The sequence below is a fragment of the Equus asinus genome, chromosome 20 (assembly GCF_041296235.1).
Source record: "Equus asinus isolate D_3611 breed Donkey chromosome 20, EquAss-T2T_v2, whole genome shotgun sequence".
NCBI lineage: Eukaryota > Metazoa > Chordata > Mammalia > Perissodactyla > Equidae > Equus > Equus asinus.
In genome coordinates this window covers 33,677,969-33,693,394 of record NC_091809.1, presented here as the reverse complement: position 1 = coordinate 33,693,394, position 15,426 = coordinate 33,677,969, and the positions used below count along the sequence as shown (strand labels likewise).

The 15,426-nt window shown below is 44.2% G+C and overlaps 1 protein-coding gene across 4 annotated transcripts in view; it reads left to right on the top strand.

Annotated features, from left to right (window-relative positions):
• The window catches only part of APLP2 (amyloid beta precursor like protein 2), a 74,137-nt gene that overhangs the window by 31,612 nt on the left and 27,099 nt on the right, over positions 1–15,426 (top strand). For all 4 annotated transcript variants that reach the window (XM_044751783.2, XM_044751782.2, XM_044751784.2 and 1 more), the window contains exons 2-3: positions 6,739–6,912; positions 7,665–7,788. In XM_044751783.2, the coding sequence (XP_044607718.2) occupies positions 6,739–6,912; positions 7,665–7,788 (298 nt within the window). The remainder of the gene's footprint in view (positions 1–6,738; positions 6,913–7,664; positions 7,789–15,426) is intronic.

Below are 15,426 nucleotides of genomic sequence, written 5' to 3'. Positions count from 1 at the left end.
AGCTGTTTCATATTTTTGTTATTTTTATGTTTTTTTTAAATACTATTAAGTGACCTATTGTACTTCTAAAGATTTTATTTTTCCTTTTTCTCCCCCAAACCCCCCAGTACATAGTTGTGTATTTTTTTAGTTATGGGTCTTCTGGTTGTGGCATGTGGGACGTTGCCTCAGCATGGCCTGATGAGCGGTGCCATGTCCACGCCCAGGATCCGAACCAGTGAAACCCTGGGCTGCCAAAGTGGAGCATGAGAACTTAACCACTCAGCCACAGGGCTGGCCCCTTCACAGTTGTTTTAATGGACATTAGAAGTTAAAGTGACTTGTTACATCAAGACTGGTACCAGAATATTGCTTGCGCCTAGTAAACATAGTAAAATGTTTGTCAGAATGGTATATGGAAATTGCCATTTGTATTTTAGAATGTGAATTTCCTTTCTCCCTGTCCTGTGAAAGTCATTTTGGCAAACTGTCTTATTTTCTAGTTATAAAAAAAAGATACGGGTTATTCACTTAAGGATTTCTGCCCTTTCTTGCCTTTCAGCATCACAGAACCTTAGAAATAAAGAGCTAAGCTTTTAGTTTTCATGGAATAGAAAACTAAGAAAAAAATTTTAGATAAGGTAGTTAATTCTTAATATTAAAGAAGGAATGTTTTTAAAGACTCCCCATTTACTGTTGCTATCATTTTATGAAAAAATTCTAAAACAAAAGGTAGAAGATAATCTTAGAGCTCAGGACAGTGGTTCAAGAGAGGACAGTGAGCAATTCTACACCCTACACACTCGTGCGCGCACATGCACACCAGACTATTCTTATTTTCCTCGTTTTTCAGGCCTCTGAAAACCTGCTGTAGGCCTTAGTGGCCCCTAATGAGTGTCAGGGAACCCCTGCTTTAAAGACGGGTAGAAACCGTCCGACGCGTTAAAACAGTAATGTCTTCAGCTGCATGGGTTTTTCTTAACTTTGCTTGGATATATTAAAGGAGAAGAGATCCCAGTGGAATCAGTGTCAGCTCTCCGACCTTGGCTCTTCATGTTTGTGGTTGTGACATCTTGAAGTCAGAGCATGTGAGCCAGAGCTGACACACTGGATAGTTTCCCAACTTGACCTTGGTAAAAATTAGCAAGTTGAGTATTTTAGTGAAATAGATCTGTTTGAAGAATAGAATATTTTTAAAAGAGGTGTAATTTACTACAAGTATATGAAATACTCGAAATATACCAAAAATTTACCAGATTGTAACTTACTGCACTTAAAATAAACAGAATATTGTACAGCATCAGATCAGCCAGAAGTATGCTTATAATTTGGGCACGTTTCTGCTCAGATATTCCACGGAAACTCCCCCCATCATTTGTATTATTTTTATTATCTGTGAATCAATAAGAATGATTTAGAATGAACATATTTAATAGTTAATCAGTGGTACTTATGGGTGTTCGTTACTTGAAATCATCCCACTTTTTTAAAGTTTAGGAAACACCCCCGTCCGTTCCCCCAGCCCTGCACGCACTGTTTATTTAGCACACTCTTAATAAGTAACTGCGTAAGTAATACTGGCCAGTGAGTTCCAAGGCTAAGCCCCAGCTCATGTTGTTTGGGCTGTTATTAACCCTCGCACCCGCCAGCTCCCTGGCCTCTGCAGTCAGCGCACCTTCCGAGTAGGGCAGGTGGAGTGGGGCAGGCAGTGGGGCGGGCAGTGCTGGGCTTTGCTGGCCTGCAGCCTCATTCAGGGAGGGAGCTTTGTCCCCAAGCCTTGTTGCTTATGCATCAGGAGTTTGCGTGACTGTTGTAGGGTGAACCAAGGTCCAAAGTTAGGGTTGTACGTGTCATTTATTGGGATACCTAAAACTGGGGAGTGCCATATTTATGTTGTACAAAAGTGAAAAGTAAGGTTGAGAGAGAGAGTTGAAGTAGTTTCCATGAGGTCACGCAGCTACTAAGTGAGGGGCATATCCCTCAAGAAAGCAGATTTAGAGAAATACCTTATGTAGTGCTCTTTTGATCACCGCAGGGCCTCAGTTGACTGCAGATTCATCTTGACCTCACTTCCTTGCCGCCCGGGAGCTGGTTCCAGAGGCAGGAAGCCAGTAACTGTGGAGATTTTCCTTTAAGTGGAGGGGCAGTGTTAAATTGTTCGTGTATACCTTTGGTGCCTGAACTCCCACGAAGTGAGTGTGGGGTATGACGCAGCCTGCTCTAGGCGTGTCCCGTGCCTGGGGGGAGCAGGCAGGTGCGGTCTTTTTAGCCCATTTCATGCCGTCCTGGATTTGGGGGAGGACTGGTCACGTGGTGGACTTCATGCGTTCTTCCCTGTGCCCATGGTTTAAGCTTCACTTCTGTACGCTGATGAAGATAGTCTAAACGTCCACACTCCAGGCCCCCTTTGACAGTAACAGAAGTGGACTTGCTTCTGTGTTCGGCTCTGGGCAGAACCGGAATAGTCTCCCCTTGGAGAGGGGTCAAATTGAGTATATGTACATGGAGCTTTGCTACATTAGGACGTGTGCCGTGTGTTCAGAATCAGTAGGCGGTTTTTCAGGTATTGGGCCTGCTCTGCTACACTTGCTAGTTGCCGTGCCGGAACGTCTGTCTTCTCTTTTTGACAGATTGAAACCATGTGATTACAGTTGAAAGTCAGGCAGGTAATGAACAGGATTAAAAAAAAACAAAACTGCTTTATTTTGGATTAATTTTATAGTTGACAAAAAGTTGCAAAAATACTACAGAGAATTCCCCTCTAGCTTTAGCCTGCTTTCCTTAATGTTAACATCCAACATAACCGGAGTGCAGTTATCAAGAATGGGAGATTAACACTGGTACAGCGCTGTTGACTGATTTACAGGCCTTGTTCAAATAATTGCCCCAGTTTCCCCGCTAACCTCCTTCTCCTGGCACACTCGGCAACAGGACAACACCCTCCTCTTTAGAAGGTGCTCCCCCCACCACGGCGCTTCAGCAGACCTGGAGCCGGCTTGGACAGGGGCCCAGATTAGGCCGGGCCCACCTCTCGAGGAGGGGAGTCTGGGGGCGGGGGTTGGGTGGGCCGGCCTGCCTGCCTTGCGCTGGGCGTGGCTTCATGAAGGGAGGCCGGCCCAGGTGGGCCCAGGGGTTGCATCTCTTGAGGTGATGATTAAAGACCCTGATTTAAGTTACGTTCAGATTTAGGTTTATTTATCTGTTGCTTTAAGCCATTTCGGATTTTCAACCCAGCTACTAGAAGCACTTTTTACCAAGTTGAATTTCTGTCTTTGGATAGCTAAACTCTTTTCCCCCAGCCAAATTAATAAAATGGACTTTCTTATTAAGAATGAATTATTCAGTACAGTGGAAGCGCTGGGCAGTTGATGGTTTGTTTTCAAAGCCTCAGAAGTGCAGCCACGACCAGAGGTCACCAGGACAGGCCTCAGGGCCAGAGCCCGGGGCATTGACTTTCTCGTAGAGGATTCCAGGTGCACAGGCCGCCAGCAGTGCTGACTGGGCAGTGGAGTCCCATTTGTAACATGTTAGGTTAGGAAACAGACTGATTTACGCGTTGATGTAATGGATCAAGGCACAGTGTGTGCTTAAGAAAACAGAGTGCGTTAAATCAGAGCACTTTCACAGTAACGAAGTACAAACGTTACAGAAAAGACAGTCCTCTTATGGTCTGGGTAAGGTTGGGGTATGTCTACTTGCTTCCTAGACGTGGTCCACAGAGGCTTTTTATGTTTCAGATGACACCTTCTTGAGAGTCTCTTAGGACCACAAGGATGAATGTTTCTGAGCTCGGCAGTGAATCGCTGCAGCGTCTTAGCGGTCTGGAACGACTCCAGTCCCTCCTTTTTCTCGGTGTAACTGATGTGAGGAGCCACCGCTGCCTCGCTGCCTCTTTTGTTGCTTTAACCCCCAGTATTTAGCTTCTCTTTAGGGAAGGCACTGCAGACCGACTCAGCACAGAGATCAAGTGCACTTACTCTGATGCACTGACCTCAGTGGTTGACCCATAAACTGAGCGTTTATACAGTTGGAACTCTTGCGGTCTCTTAGCCAGCAACCATAATGAGGAACGTGTGGAACGTAATCTTTGGTGCTGATAAATGGCTGCCGGCCCAGCTTTGACCACTCCCCGGCTGTGGCTTGGGTGAGCTCACATAGCTGGTTGACACTGTTTCTTGCTTGTATTCATTTTTGGAATTTAGGAGGTAATGGTCCCCCCCTACACACACTTCTGAAAGATTAGATACCACACCCCAAATCCTCTTTGTTTAATAGGAGCCTTCAATGTTAAAATACACAAGGCCGTAGAGAGATTTTAGGAAATGCCGCTCGGCATGTTTCAGCTTTGCTGTGGCAGCTCATTTATAGCCAATTTGGGAAACACGTTCCTGCTCATTGATTGGCTTTCTTGCTTACATTTCGTCATGTCTTCCTGGCTCTCCTTCATTTATTTCTGTCTGCGCACGTGAAGTAGGAAGGAACGGACCTGGGGAGAGCACTGGTTTCTGTCCACAGAAGCGTCTCTGCGGTTGTCTTTGTCTCTGTGTGCACCCCTTTCTCCACACACCCGTCTTCCTCCACACACCCGTCTTCCTCCACACACCCGTCTTCCTCCATGTCAGCATCCCGGTTTACAGCCATAATCCTTAGGGATGGCTCCCAAAAGAGAGGTGGCCATAGAAGAGGCGTTTGGGGACATCTGGAACTCAGTGTGAGAATTAAGCTCACTTTTCTTGTGCATCCTAAAACTTTTTAATGATTTATTTGAATTAAACATCGTTAGAGTGTTACCTACAAATAAGTTGTCTTCCTTTCCGCAGATATCTGTAAATGTTTTTTTTCTTTCTTTGGAGGGACAGGACTTCACTAGTCTTTGGCTTTGCCTGCAGTTACACTTAGGGCATAGGATCTGCCTTTGACTCTAGGAAATGATTATTCATCACAGTAGGGCTACAGTCAATTCTAGTTAATAAAGTTGCTAATTGTTCTCCTCATTGGATTTATTTGAGGTTTTTTTCAACCCCGATTGATCTTGGCAACTTTTAGTTCCAAGTCAGCTTTCTCCCAGCTATCCCACTAGTGTCACTGCTTCTTTCTCTTGTACTGCTAGAAAACAGGCTAATGTCAATGAGCTCCAAAGCAAAGTGTGGTAGGACGGTAAATTTGTCCTGGAAAACGATCGTAATGTGTTTCAAAATCAAAGTAGCCTCCTGATTGGCAGACCATTCGTGTCTGTGTAGTCCGTCAGCACAGATAAATGAGAGTTGCCTAGAAAGCACACGTTTCCGTGTATTTTAAAAAATCAAATGTACGTTTTCTTTTTAATAGGAAAGCCGTTTTATGTTAATGCTTTTTAAAAAGAACAACATAGTGGACCATACAATCTAAACCTGCCTCCCACATTTTAACATTTAAAAAGCCGTTTAATTTTTATCTTGGAAGAACTTTTACATTAAGAGAAACCACAAAACTCTGTTGTGGATGTAACCATCAGTATTGGTCTATATCTAGATGCCAGGATGCCTCTGTTTTTCTAGTGCACGAGACTTTGCAAGAGCCTTACTGTCGTAATGCCTAAGTGTTATTTTTCACCTATAATTTGTGACCTGTTAATGGCTGTGATGTTTTCACAACTATGGAATAGTTGATTATTTTTACTTAACACAAGATAAAATTGTTCATGAAATCCCTTTTGGTGTTCAGTTTCCGTGAGTGCCACCATCCTTCACTGAGTAACGCACGCCAGACTTGGCGTGGTTCCCCCCCGCAGCTGGTTTGTTACTCACTCTTACCCGTTTGGCTGCCTGTTACCTCTTGCCTCTGTTCACCAGCACACTGCCGTGGCCCTGGCTCCCATTAGGGCACCCTTGAACTCTGTGCCCCTGGCTTCCTGAGTCGTTGCCCTGCATGCTGTCTGTTTTCAGTCCCTTTTCACCCTGCCACAGAGAAAACGTCAGAGCTGCATTTGGAAAATATTAACTTGACGCTTAAAACCGCTCAGCACTTCCAGCGATAAAGACTGAAGTCTTTCCTTGGTCTGCACACTGTCTCGTCTTGTCCCCACTTGCCTCTCCTCCCTGCTCTTACCTCTCTCCACTCAGTCTGCATTCTCTCCACATGTGCTGCTCAAAGCTCTGCTCAACTGCCACTGTCTTCAGGCAGCTTCCCTGGTCACCTCCCTACACAAGCCTAAGTCAGAGTCCCTTTTTATGTGCTTCTTCAGCACTGTGTGCATTTCCTTCCTAGGACAGCTGGCAGTGTGATCACACTTTTTTCATGTGTTCACTCCTTCACTAGACCAGAAGCCCCAAGAGAGTGGTGGCCATAACTTTTTGCTCACCCTTGTGTGTCAGCATTGAGCATGTTGCTTTACAAAGTAGCTGCTCAATAGAATTTTTTTACGTGAGTGATTTGAATAAAATTACTGGAACATTAGCGATTCTATACTTTTGTCGTTTGATATATCAAGGAGTGGAAAGTAGATTTGCTTGTGTTAGAGCAGACTGCAGTTGGATCAGAAGTGTCCAGATGGGGGAGTGGGGGTTAGATTTCTCATCTGCCTTTCACTTTGATCATGTATATCCAAAGGTCATTTTTTCTTCTGGCCTAGCTCTTGGGAAAAGGATTTGTTTTTGAAGATAAAATAGTAAAATAATGACGATTTTAAAAAGAACAGTTCTCCTATCACAAACCAATGAATGACTGTGCCTTTCTGCCAACCCTTTTGGAGTAAACCTGGAATTTTTTCCCCTTTGGTAGGCTCTTGCAGCCAATGCTGGAACAGGATTTGCTGTCGCTGAGCCTCAAATTGCAATGTTTTGTGGGAAGTTAAATATGCATGTGAACATTCAGACTGGGAAATGGGAACCGGACCCAACAGGCACCAAGAGCTGCTTTGGAACAAAAGAAGAAGTTCTTCAGTACTGTCAGGAGGTAAGAGTGTTGCCAGAAAGTTAAACTGCTTTGTTTCTAGGTCGAGTTTGAACGTATTTACCTTAGAAGTAGATATTCTATCATTCTTCTCTTTTGACCTAAGACCAAGTTGCTCATGGCGGGAGCAGCAGGCCCTTCATCCCTAAGTGTGTGAAAGAATCAAGATTCTAAAAGACTTCAGCTCTGTGTGCCGCAAGCTCCTGGTTCTGGTGTTTTCCACTTGCTGATAGAAAGCCACTAGTATTGTAAATGACCATCTCAGGTCTGATGCAGCTCATTTTTTGGGTCAAAACTTGACCTAGAAAAGGATATGAGATGTTTTAACTTCTTACCAAGACTAGCTCTTGGGCCGGGATTCACGGATTATTCTATAATTTGGTTAACAGACCTCTTCAACGTTTTAGTTCATGGATTCAGCTGCTTACACGCACCCTACTAGTGGACTTAATACCTAATAGATTTGTTTTGGGCTGAAAGCTTGCTGCTTTTCTATGTCCTTAAATAAAGATTCCTTTATTAAGAGAATGCATTAGATGTGGTCAGAAATCTACCTGTCAAAGGAAAACTAATAGTTACAGTATCTTTTTACTTGATGCATTTAGTTGGAACCAGGGGCAGCAAAGTGGAATTTTCGGTTTCTTTAGGGTAATGGTGAAGCTGAGCACAATAGACACTCGTCCTGACTTGCCAGCGAGCGTCCGTTTATTATGGACAGGGTCAGTTTACTGTGTGCGTTTTCTCTTCCTGTGCAGATGTACCCCGAGCTCCAGATCACAAATGTGATGGAGGCAAACCAGCCAGTCAGTGTGGACAATTGGTGCCGGAGGGACAGAAAGCAGTGCAGGAGTCACATTGTGATCCCGTTCAAGTGTCTTGGTGAGTGTCCTGTGGATGTTCTTGGCTGCTTCTCAGGAGGTGGGGTCCCTCGTGTTTTGGGTTAGTTTTCCCTTGGTTCGCAGTGAAGCGTCCCCGTCTCTTAAGCAGCTGAGGGCTGCAGGTGTTCCTTGGGGCCCATCTCTCTTGAATGTTTGTTGCTTTCTTGGTGGTGGTAGGCTCGTCTTCGATGGTCACTGCCTCCACCCGGCCTTCTGTTTATTGAGGATGTGCCTTTCCCTGGCTCTGAGGAAGCGGCTGCCTTCAGAGCAGTCCAGCTTACCTCACGGTCAGAGTTTGCAATCACTGTTTTACAGGCGTCGTCGTGAGTGGTGCTGAAGCTGCGGTCTCCTGCCCCCTTCCTTGACCCCGCACACATTAGCAATGTACTGACATCCTGTATTGTTAGACCGGACTTGTGGGCGTTTTCAGGAGAAGAGTGACTCAGGGCTGTCTGTGGACAATCAGGGACACTAGGCCCAGGCCCTGTGCTACCTGCCATTCTGAAGATTGAGGGCAGGCCAGGGTGTTCATGACACTGTGTGGCTGGTGGTAACCGTCAGAGCTGACTTGAGTGAAACTATAACTGGGTGGTCACATAACATGTTACCGTTTTATTACCCAGAAACAGAGTTGTTGCTTCCAATGCTTATTTAGTTATGTATTCATCCTAACCACTCATTGCTGACACATCCAGATTACGGTCACATATCTGTAGTCTGGGTGGTTCAGGAACAGATTTAGTCATAGAAGCTTAAAAGAGCAAAGCAGTTGATTTTAGATGATCCGTGATAGGATTAACAAAGGTAGAGTATTAACATAGGTATCTTGGGTAGTTCTGTAGATGTATGTAATTTTAGCCATTAACTTACTCCTCTCCCTCCCTTCATTAAATCTTTCCTAAAATTGCTTTTCTCATTCTCACATGTAGCAAAATAACAGGAAGAGTCAGCACCTGAAGAACAGTATATTTAAAATATGTAGCAGTTACTTTGTTTTAAAAGTATTCAGTAGGGGGAAGAAGGGATATTGCATCTGCTTAACACCATTTACTCGAGAATTGGGCATCATGCAGTAAGGTGAGACTTGTGAAACATAATTATTTATTTATTTTTTTGCTGAGGAAGATTTGCCCTGAGCTGACATCTGCTCCAATCTTCCTGTTTTTGTATGTGAGCCACTGCCACAGCATGGCCACTGACAGACGAGTGGTGTAGGTCTGTGTCCAGGAACTGAATCTGGGCCACCAAAGTGGAGCACGCCACACTTAACCATTAGGCCACCAGGGCTGGCCCTGAAAAATTTTGTGTGATGTGGTTTAAGGATGTTCTTCCATTCCATTTAACTCTAAGAAATCTCTGGGTTTGACATTTCATTCATTGTCTGTAACATTCTCAAACTAAAAGAAACGAGAATATTCTTGAATATTCATAGATGATAGATCTTATTTGCAATCATTTCTCCTCTTTGAATTGTTCCCCCAAAGACTGTGCAGCCTGGTCCCCTCCTGTGTCACTTACTGGGTCCACCGTCCACCCAGACTCCAGGCGTGAGATCTGGGAGACCCTCATCTTGTCACATCTGGTCAGTTTGCAAGCCAGCCTGATCTTCACCGCTTAAAGATGGCGTGTCCATGGTTCCCAGGTCATGCATGGAGGCATCCCAGGGCACTGCGCAGATGCAGGGCATCGTGGGATGTTTCTGATTTTCAAGGGCGACATCTGTTAGCTGTCCCGTGAACTACTAGCTGGAGATAGTCAGTTTCAACATCAGATCAGTTCATTCCCTTTGCTGACCTCGTATCTTTGTGGAGCTGTATTTTAGTGGTTCCTGTGTTATAAAAGCTGGCATCACATTAGAATTGCATTAGAAGAGACGAGGATGATGGTGTTCAGTGATTGCAGTGTTGGAGGAGTTGTGCAGTGCCCAGCAGGCACTGAGGTGTTAGGACACTAGTACTTATTAAGTTGTTGGCCCTAACTTCTGAACTTCTGCATGTTCTTTTGGCCTGGAGGTGCTATGAAAAAATTACTGTGACACTCAGGGTGCTGTGTCTTGAGAAAGTTTGGGAACATCGGGCTTACATCCTCCTCCTCCATCTGGTTTCACTGCTCTGCTTCAGCTCTTCATCATTTCCTTCTTGGACTGTGACAGCAGCATCTGTGCGAGTTGCTCCGTTCTGTTGTCTGGTCTATTGCCCTCAGCAGTCTAGGATGAAGATGGAAATGTCTGTCCTGCGCATAAAACACTTTATGTAGTAGCTCTTCTCCACCGAAGTTTTAGTCTTCACTAAAAATGTTGAGTTAAGCTCCTTAGCATGGCTTGGAATCTCCATGTGGTGGCCCTTGCTCAGCCCTTCCCTGTTCTCTTCCACCCCCTGCCCTGTGCTTCGCCTTCGTCAGCACTGACGTGTCACGGCTCCTGCCCACATGCCACCCGCCTCGCTGGGTTGGGAATGACATAACTGACTTTGCTTGGGAAGTTCTCCCTTTGAGACTTAACTCAGGGGATGCCTTCTTTAAAGGAAGCTTTTCCTCCTGGTCTTACTTTCTATCAAGACATCCAGATTTCTGTAATATTCCTCATTGTTGCCATTGCACCTCTCACACTGAACGCTGATGATCTGTCTGTGTATCTTTCTCCAGCTGCACCATAAACACCTGGAAAACAGGGACCCTGTTTTAGTCTTCTTTGTCCTCTCAGTACCATGACAGTGCCTAGAACATGCGATACATTCTTCTTGATAATTACGGGACAAGACTGCTACCATAGCTGATACACAACAAAAATTTTATTTTACTGCTTTATTTTCCAAGTGCCGTAGGTAGAATTTTTCAGTGTGTTACAGAACCAAACAATGAAATGATGTTGTCATTAATTGAATGCATAAAAGACAATTTGACCATAAACTGTTCAATACCTTCTTTGCATCATGGTCGCTGAAAAAAGCGTTATACAGTCCTCAGTGTTACTTAATTCCACCAGCATCCATTTGGACAACTTCTGAGCCAGGAAGTAGAGCTACCGTTGGTATTTTTAGATGAATTACAGTTACCTGAGCCTAAGCTAGTGAGGGACCAGGTGACTGGAGTTTTAAGGGAGGTAGTAGGGAAGAAAGACTGCCGGTTCTTCCTGGTCATCCATCGTTCAAGAAGCAGGAGGCTTTCATGTCTCCGTGTCTCCCCCGGCATGTAGAGCACCAGGTGCACCACCTTCCCCGAGAAGCCTTACACGGCCTTGGGGGATAGTCTTTAGGGTTGCCTTTGCCTTCTCAATTTAAAAGTTGTAACAGTTTAAAAATAATTTCAGGTTCATAGAATGGTTGCAAAATAGTGCAAAGAGCTCCTGTATACCCTTTCCTCAGATTTTCAGATTTTCCAACTGTTAAATTTGATTAATATGGTAAAATTAATTGTATTATTTACCCTCCCAACCACTGGGTTTTGTTTATTGAATTGTGTAAGTTGCAGACATGATTCCTTTTATTCCCCTCTCACTTCAGTGTATATTTTCTTAGAAAAAAAAAAAAAGGACATTCTCCCATGTACAGTCATCAAAATCAGGAAATACGGACCCTATTCAAGCTTCACCTGTTCTTTAAATAACACCAGGATCTAATTCAAGATCACATACTGCATTTAGTTCTCTCTATAGTCTTTTTCATGACCTTGGTATTTTCAAAGAGTATAGGCCAGTTACTTTGTAGAATGCCTTGTAATTTGGGTTTGTCTTATGATCCTTTTGGTTTATGCCTTTTTGAGGGAACTATCACAGAAATGTTCTCTCTGTATCATGTTGGGAGTTGTATGACATCAGTTTCTTCCATTGATAACTTTTATCACCTGGCTAAGATGGTGTCTGCATTCATTCATTTATTTCATTATGGACTCATTGTCCCAAGTTGGCCAACAGGAACCCCTTCGTGTTGGTTCCTCTGTCCTTTAACCATGTCCCCATCATTCTTTGAAAATATCCTTAATTTCTGGCACAAAAAGATGCTCAGGCTCATCCTGTATTTTCCCTCCCCCACCTTTGGAGTCAGCCATTTCTCCAAGAAACTCTGGTTTCCTTTAGTGGGGAATATTATTTAGAAACCAAGATCTGGGCATTTGGTGTGCTTGCTGCTAGTAGGATGTTACTGCTTCTAGGCCCACTCAGCAGACAGAGCTTAAGAAATATGTATGTATACATATATGTGCACACATAAATCTATATTTCTGTGTACATTTGTGTATATTAAAAACAGTGAGCTCATAGTGATACCTCCTATTCCATTATCCTCAGTATGTTTACTTATTTGCTCAATATCCCCTGTAAATAATGTCTCTCTGCTTTTTTTTTTAATTTATTTTTTTGGTGAGAAAGATTGACCCTGAGCTAACTAATGTCTGTTGCCAATCTTCCTCTTTTTGCTTGAGGAAGATTGGCCCTGAGCTAACATCTGTTCCAGTCGTCTTCCATTTTGTAAGTGGGATGCCTGCCACAGCATGGCTTAATGAGCAGTGTGTAGATTCGTGCCCAGGATCTGAACCTCTGAGGCCCAGGCTGCCGAAGCGGAGCACGTGAACTTAACCACTAAGTCACTGGGCCCGGCTCCTCTCTGTGCTTCTTATAAACAGATTTTTTTTTTTATTTTCCTTTTTCTCCCCAAAGCCCCCCAGTACGTAGTTGTGTGGGGTTTTTTTGTTTTTTTGAGGAAGATTAGCCCTGAGCTAACATCTGCTGCCAATCCTCCTCTTTTTGCTGAGGAAGCCTGGCCCTGAGCTAGCATCGTGCCCATCTTCCTCTGCTTTATATGTGGGACGCCTACCACAGCATGGCGTGCCAAGCGGTGCCATGTCCACACCCGGGATCTGAACTGGCAAACCCCGGGCCACCGAGATGTGGAACGTACGAACTTAACCACCGGGCTGGCCCCATAGTTGTGTATTTTTAGTTGTGGATCCTTCTCGTTGTGGCATATGGGATGCTGCCCCAGCATAGCTTGATGAGCGGTGCCATGTCTTTGCCCAGGATCCGGACCTGTGAAACCCCAGGCCGCCGAGGCGGAGTGTGTGAACTTAACCACTCGGCCACGGGGCCAGCCCCCTAAAAGCAGATCTTTTGAGAAATAATTCACATACTACAATGTATTTCAGCTATTTTAAAGTAAACAGTTTAATGGTTATTGTATATTCACTGAGTTATTAAACCATACACAATTCTATTTTTTTTTTTTTTGGTCAGAAGATTGGCCCTGAGCTAATATCTGTGCCAATCTTCCTCTATTTTCTATGTAGGATGCTCCCACAGTATGGCTTGATGAGCAGTGTGTAGGTCTGTGCCTGGGACACAAACTAGCAAACCCCGGGCCACCAGAGCAGAGCACGCAGACTTAACCACTATGCCACCGGGCCAGCCCTGTCTGCAATTCTTTTAACATACAAACTGTACTAAAAATTAATACAATAAAGAGTGAGAGTCCTCTACACATTTTATCCACTAGAAGTATCTACAGTAAGTCCTTTATACATGTGAAGATGCATCCCACGTGTTGGAGTAAGAGATGGTAGTGTATGGTTAGCTTCAGCTCTGGAACCCTCTTTAAGGTATGAGATAAACCCTATTAAGATATCTTCTTTAAGGATCATGAATGAATGCAGATACTGCTGCTTAGCAAATACAACACATAGGCAGGCAGGCAGGCCAGAAGGGTGAGGAGATGGGACCTGGGGGAAACAGGACCTGTCTGTATTGGTTGGGTGCCTCTACTCATGAGTCTGGATGTCCCGGGGGCACTAGTTTTGTAGTTATGCTAGGTTGAGGGGAAGGATATGTCTTGATTAGCACACGTGCAAGCAGTTTGAGAATGAATGTAGGTTGCTGGCAGTGTTTGCATCAAGGCTGGAGTCGCACTGTCTGTAGACATCTGTGTTGACCTCGCTCAGCTCTGCCCTCTTTTGAGAACGTGCTTAAGTACCCATCGGTATGACTGTTAAACTGATGTTAGTATAGTTGGTGAGAAGTTACAGTTCAATCTTCCCCCTCCCCAAAAGGAACCCATATCTTACGTTGTTACTAATTGCTTAAATAAATTTCATAAATAAATAAACAGTGATCTGAGTAGGACAGAGTGGTGAAGAAGAAGCAAAACCGCTGGTATTTGAGGGACAGGAGTTAGTCATCCCTGATGTTTACATGCAGACTGATTCCTGCGCCAAAAGCAGAGAGCTCTGTAAGCCCCTGACTGGTTTTGGTCTACGTTATTTTTGGAAGGAGGTTTGGGCAGGGAGTGTTACTGTGATGTGAAGGCTACCAGAGAAGGTTCTCGTTCTCAGAAGTGTTGAGGTGCAGTCTTCAGCAGCTGCAGGTTGGTGTCTTGGAGCAGCTCACTCGTCCATTGTAGGTGTACATTTGCAAGTTGCCTTCTATCTTTGAGTTCATGACAGCCCATCAACAGTTCACCACGTTCCCAGTGTGGACCCTTGTGCACGGTGTGTTTCTGCTCATGAGAATTATTCTGGGTCTTTAACTTCTCAGAGCCATATTTACCTCAAAGACATCTTCTAGGAACGGCTACCAGACTCACAACAACTTCCATTGACTCTCTTGGTTTAATCTTGTTACAGAAGGCTTTCTCCCACCTGGTTACAGCTTCCAAGAGTCCCATAAATGACATGGTCTTCCCGTTTGTAGCTGGAGAGTACTTGTGCAGGTTTATTTATACATGTGAGTGTTGGTATTGGGGGCTTCCCCAAGTGGATGAACAGCCCTTGTTATGTTGAAAGGAATTTCTTAACTCTGAAAAAGCTCTAAAACCTGATGACTGTCATGGCCCCGCTGTGGGGAGGTGGTATGAAAGAAGAACAGAATCACAGTGAATGGGTAGAGGCTGGAGATCAATCATAAATGCGGTTAGATGAAATCCTGTAGGTTGGATTTTGCTGCATTGCCATATTCATTATCAGCGTATTAAATTGAATAGCAGCAACAGTACAGCTTTCTGTTTGTCCAGTGACTTAGGAAATTGTGGCCGTTGCCTGTTGTACTCCAACTGATTAAAGTGAAGATTGTTACAATGGGATAAATTTTTAAAGTGAGGCTAAACCATTTTCAGTATTCTTCTATAAAACAGTAATACTGGTCTGCCTAAGTCAGTTTTTTTCCTAGAAGCTTCTGATAAATAATTGTAGCAAAAGCAAAAAGTGGGATGATGAGAACTGACGCTGGGATTAGGGGAGGATGGGGTGTGTTTATTGCTTTCGTTTAGTTGTTTAGTGATTTTTAAAATTATTAAACCATCATGGAAACTTTTCCATGTTAAATATAGACATAAACCATATTTCTTATGACCCTATAGTATTCCATCCTAACAGGTACTATTATTTAACTAATTTCTTAATGACGGACATTTAGATTAGTTCTGGGGTTTTTTTTTTTTTTTTGATATTAACAAAATCCTGTTCTGATGTGGGGAGGCTGTGCTGACTGCCCCAGCTCGTAGAGTCAGGAGCACGTCTTCCCCCCTTGCAGTAGATCAGGGACTCCCCTTCGCCTGCCACTGGGGTGGTAGAAGGACTGACTGCTCCGTGCCCGGGGACTGAGTCTGAGGCCGAGGGGTCCTGAAGGACCAGGCCATGACGATGAAGCTGGGGAGTGGGT